Here is a 1,812-nt window from a genome sequence, read left to right on the forward strand (position 1 = left end):
TTTCACAGGGATCACCTAAGACCATCCTGCATATCAGATATTTACATTACGATTCATAACAGTAGCAACATTACAATTATGAAGTAGCAACGAAAATATTTTATGGATGGGTCACAACATGAGGAACTGTATTTAAAGGGCCAGAAGGTTGAGAACCACTGTACTAAGTGATAAGCCTCAGTTTACCCACAATAAAGGGGAGATTATAATAATACTCACTTTAAAGATTGTTGACAAGGTGAAATTCATAATTTTACTTACCGAGGACACAAAAACGGTGAGCTACTATGATCAAGGAAGTGTGTATGAAGTTTTCCTTCATATTCAGGCATGTTGTCATGCTATTGCCTGGTTTGGATATGCCATGAGAAGGATGGAGGCTCTTTGTCCTAATAGCCCTCTGCAGATACATCATATTTACCTGTCTTCTGGTGCTAAGCCATAGTTTGCATGATTGAACCAGCTGTTTATCTTTCTTGACATCCACCAAGTCACAACTGGAGTTGGGAGGGAATTTCTCAACATGTTATGAAATCGAGTCATGAACAGCATGTCCCATGGGAGCCCCGACTCACTGACTCGGCTCATCACCCATGCCCCTCCAGTGGTGCTAAGGAACACCTGGAAGGAAGCAATCAGAGAGGTCACTCAGTCTGACAAAGTGAACAGCGCTGGCCTGCCAGAGATTTGAGAAGTTTCATAAATTGAATGACATCAAAAAGTCTGCCACCTTCAAAATACATCCCTGACAAGATAGTTTGGCTCCCTCAACTCCTATTCTAAAGTTATTCCTTTGAGATAATGGTTTGAGTACCTAGAGTACTAAAATGCCTTAAGACATATTATAATAATTGTAGAAAATAAGAACAGGGTGTGGCAGCAATTAAAAGGAGTCTAGAAAAGATTTCAACAGAAACCATTGTTTGAACTGGCAGTAAAATTCAGTAATACAGTTAGTTTTGGTGGACTTTATTTTTATTTATAGATTGACTAAGTTTACCAGCTGACTGAATTCACAAAGCTGATAGTTTTTTGTTTGTTTGTTTTTTGTTTTTGTTTTTTTTGGTACCTACACAATAAGAAGTTGTCTATACAACTGTTTAAAACTAAGAAAATTTAGTCCACGAATCTGTTACTCTGCAGATACAAAACAACTGATTAACAGATGGCTTCCCCCATAACAAACTGGGGTGTGGCAACCAGAGCTACAGTGTCAGTGTTTTTATTATATATGCTGTTTGGCCTTATAATGGAGTAGTATATGCAATACAGGAAATGTAGGAAAAGTTGTGAGTATATCAATAATTCTGTATTTAACATATTTGTACTGAACCTGCCTCTTTGTCGTGATATAGAATCAGATAGGACATGTTGGTAGATATGAATTTTGTTTTAAACAGAGAGGAGTTTCTTGGTTGATACAGAAATGATAAGATGTGTGCCAACACGTGTTTTCTGACTGAAGAAATTTCCAAGTGATTAGAAACATAGACCCAATAATCTGCTTCCCACATGTGGTGGTCATAGTGGATGAGACTATGCTAATTTTTGTTTCAGGACCTCCTTTCTCTTTCTTCAGGATGACTTCACCAGACTGCTAAGTCTTTCCAAATCAATCAATCAACAAATCAGTCATCAAGTCCTTTATTTGAAAGTTTTAGAAGGGAATATCAAAGTTATAAACTCCCAGTCCTTTTTCTTTATGTAAAATTTGGCTACTTTCACTCTTGCAGTCATTGATCTAGTTATTTATACTTGTTTCCAGCATCTGTTCTCCCTACGACTACGTGCTCCATGGTAGAGGGAACTTGT

At 37.5% G+C, this 1,812-nt stretch overlaps 1 protein-coding gene across 1 annotated transcript in view; it reads right to left on the reverse strand.

Moving 5' to 3' along the window:
- Positions 1-1,812, reverse strand: part of FMO1 (flavin containing monooxygenase 1) — a 19,123-nt gene that overhangs the window by 9,288 nt on the left and 8,023 nt on the right. The window contains exon 5 of the mRNA XM_006097748.3: positions 422-621. Within this exon, the coding sequence (XP_006097810.1) occupies positions 422-621 (200 nt within the window). The remainder of the gene's footprint in view (positions 1-421; positions 622-1,812) is intronic.

The sequence above is a fragment of the Myotis lucifugus genome, unplaced genomic scaffold (assembly GCF_000147115.1).
Source record: "Myotis lucifugus unplaced genomic scaffold, Myoluc2.0 scaffold_211, whole genome shotgun sequence".
NCBI classification, from domain to species: domain Eukaryota; kingdom Metazoa; phylum Chordata; class Mammalia; order Chiroptera; family Vespertilionidae; genus Myotis; species Myotis lucifugus.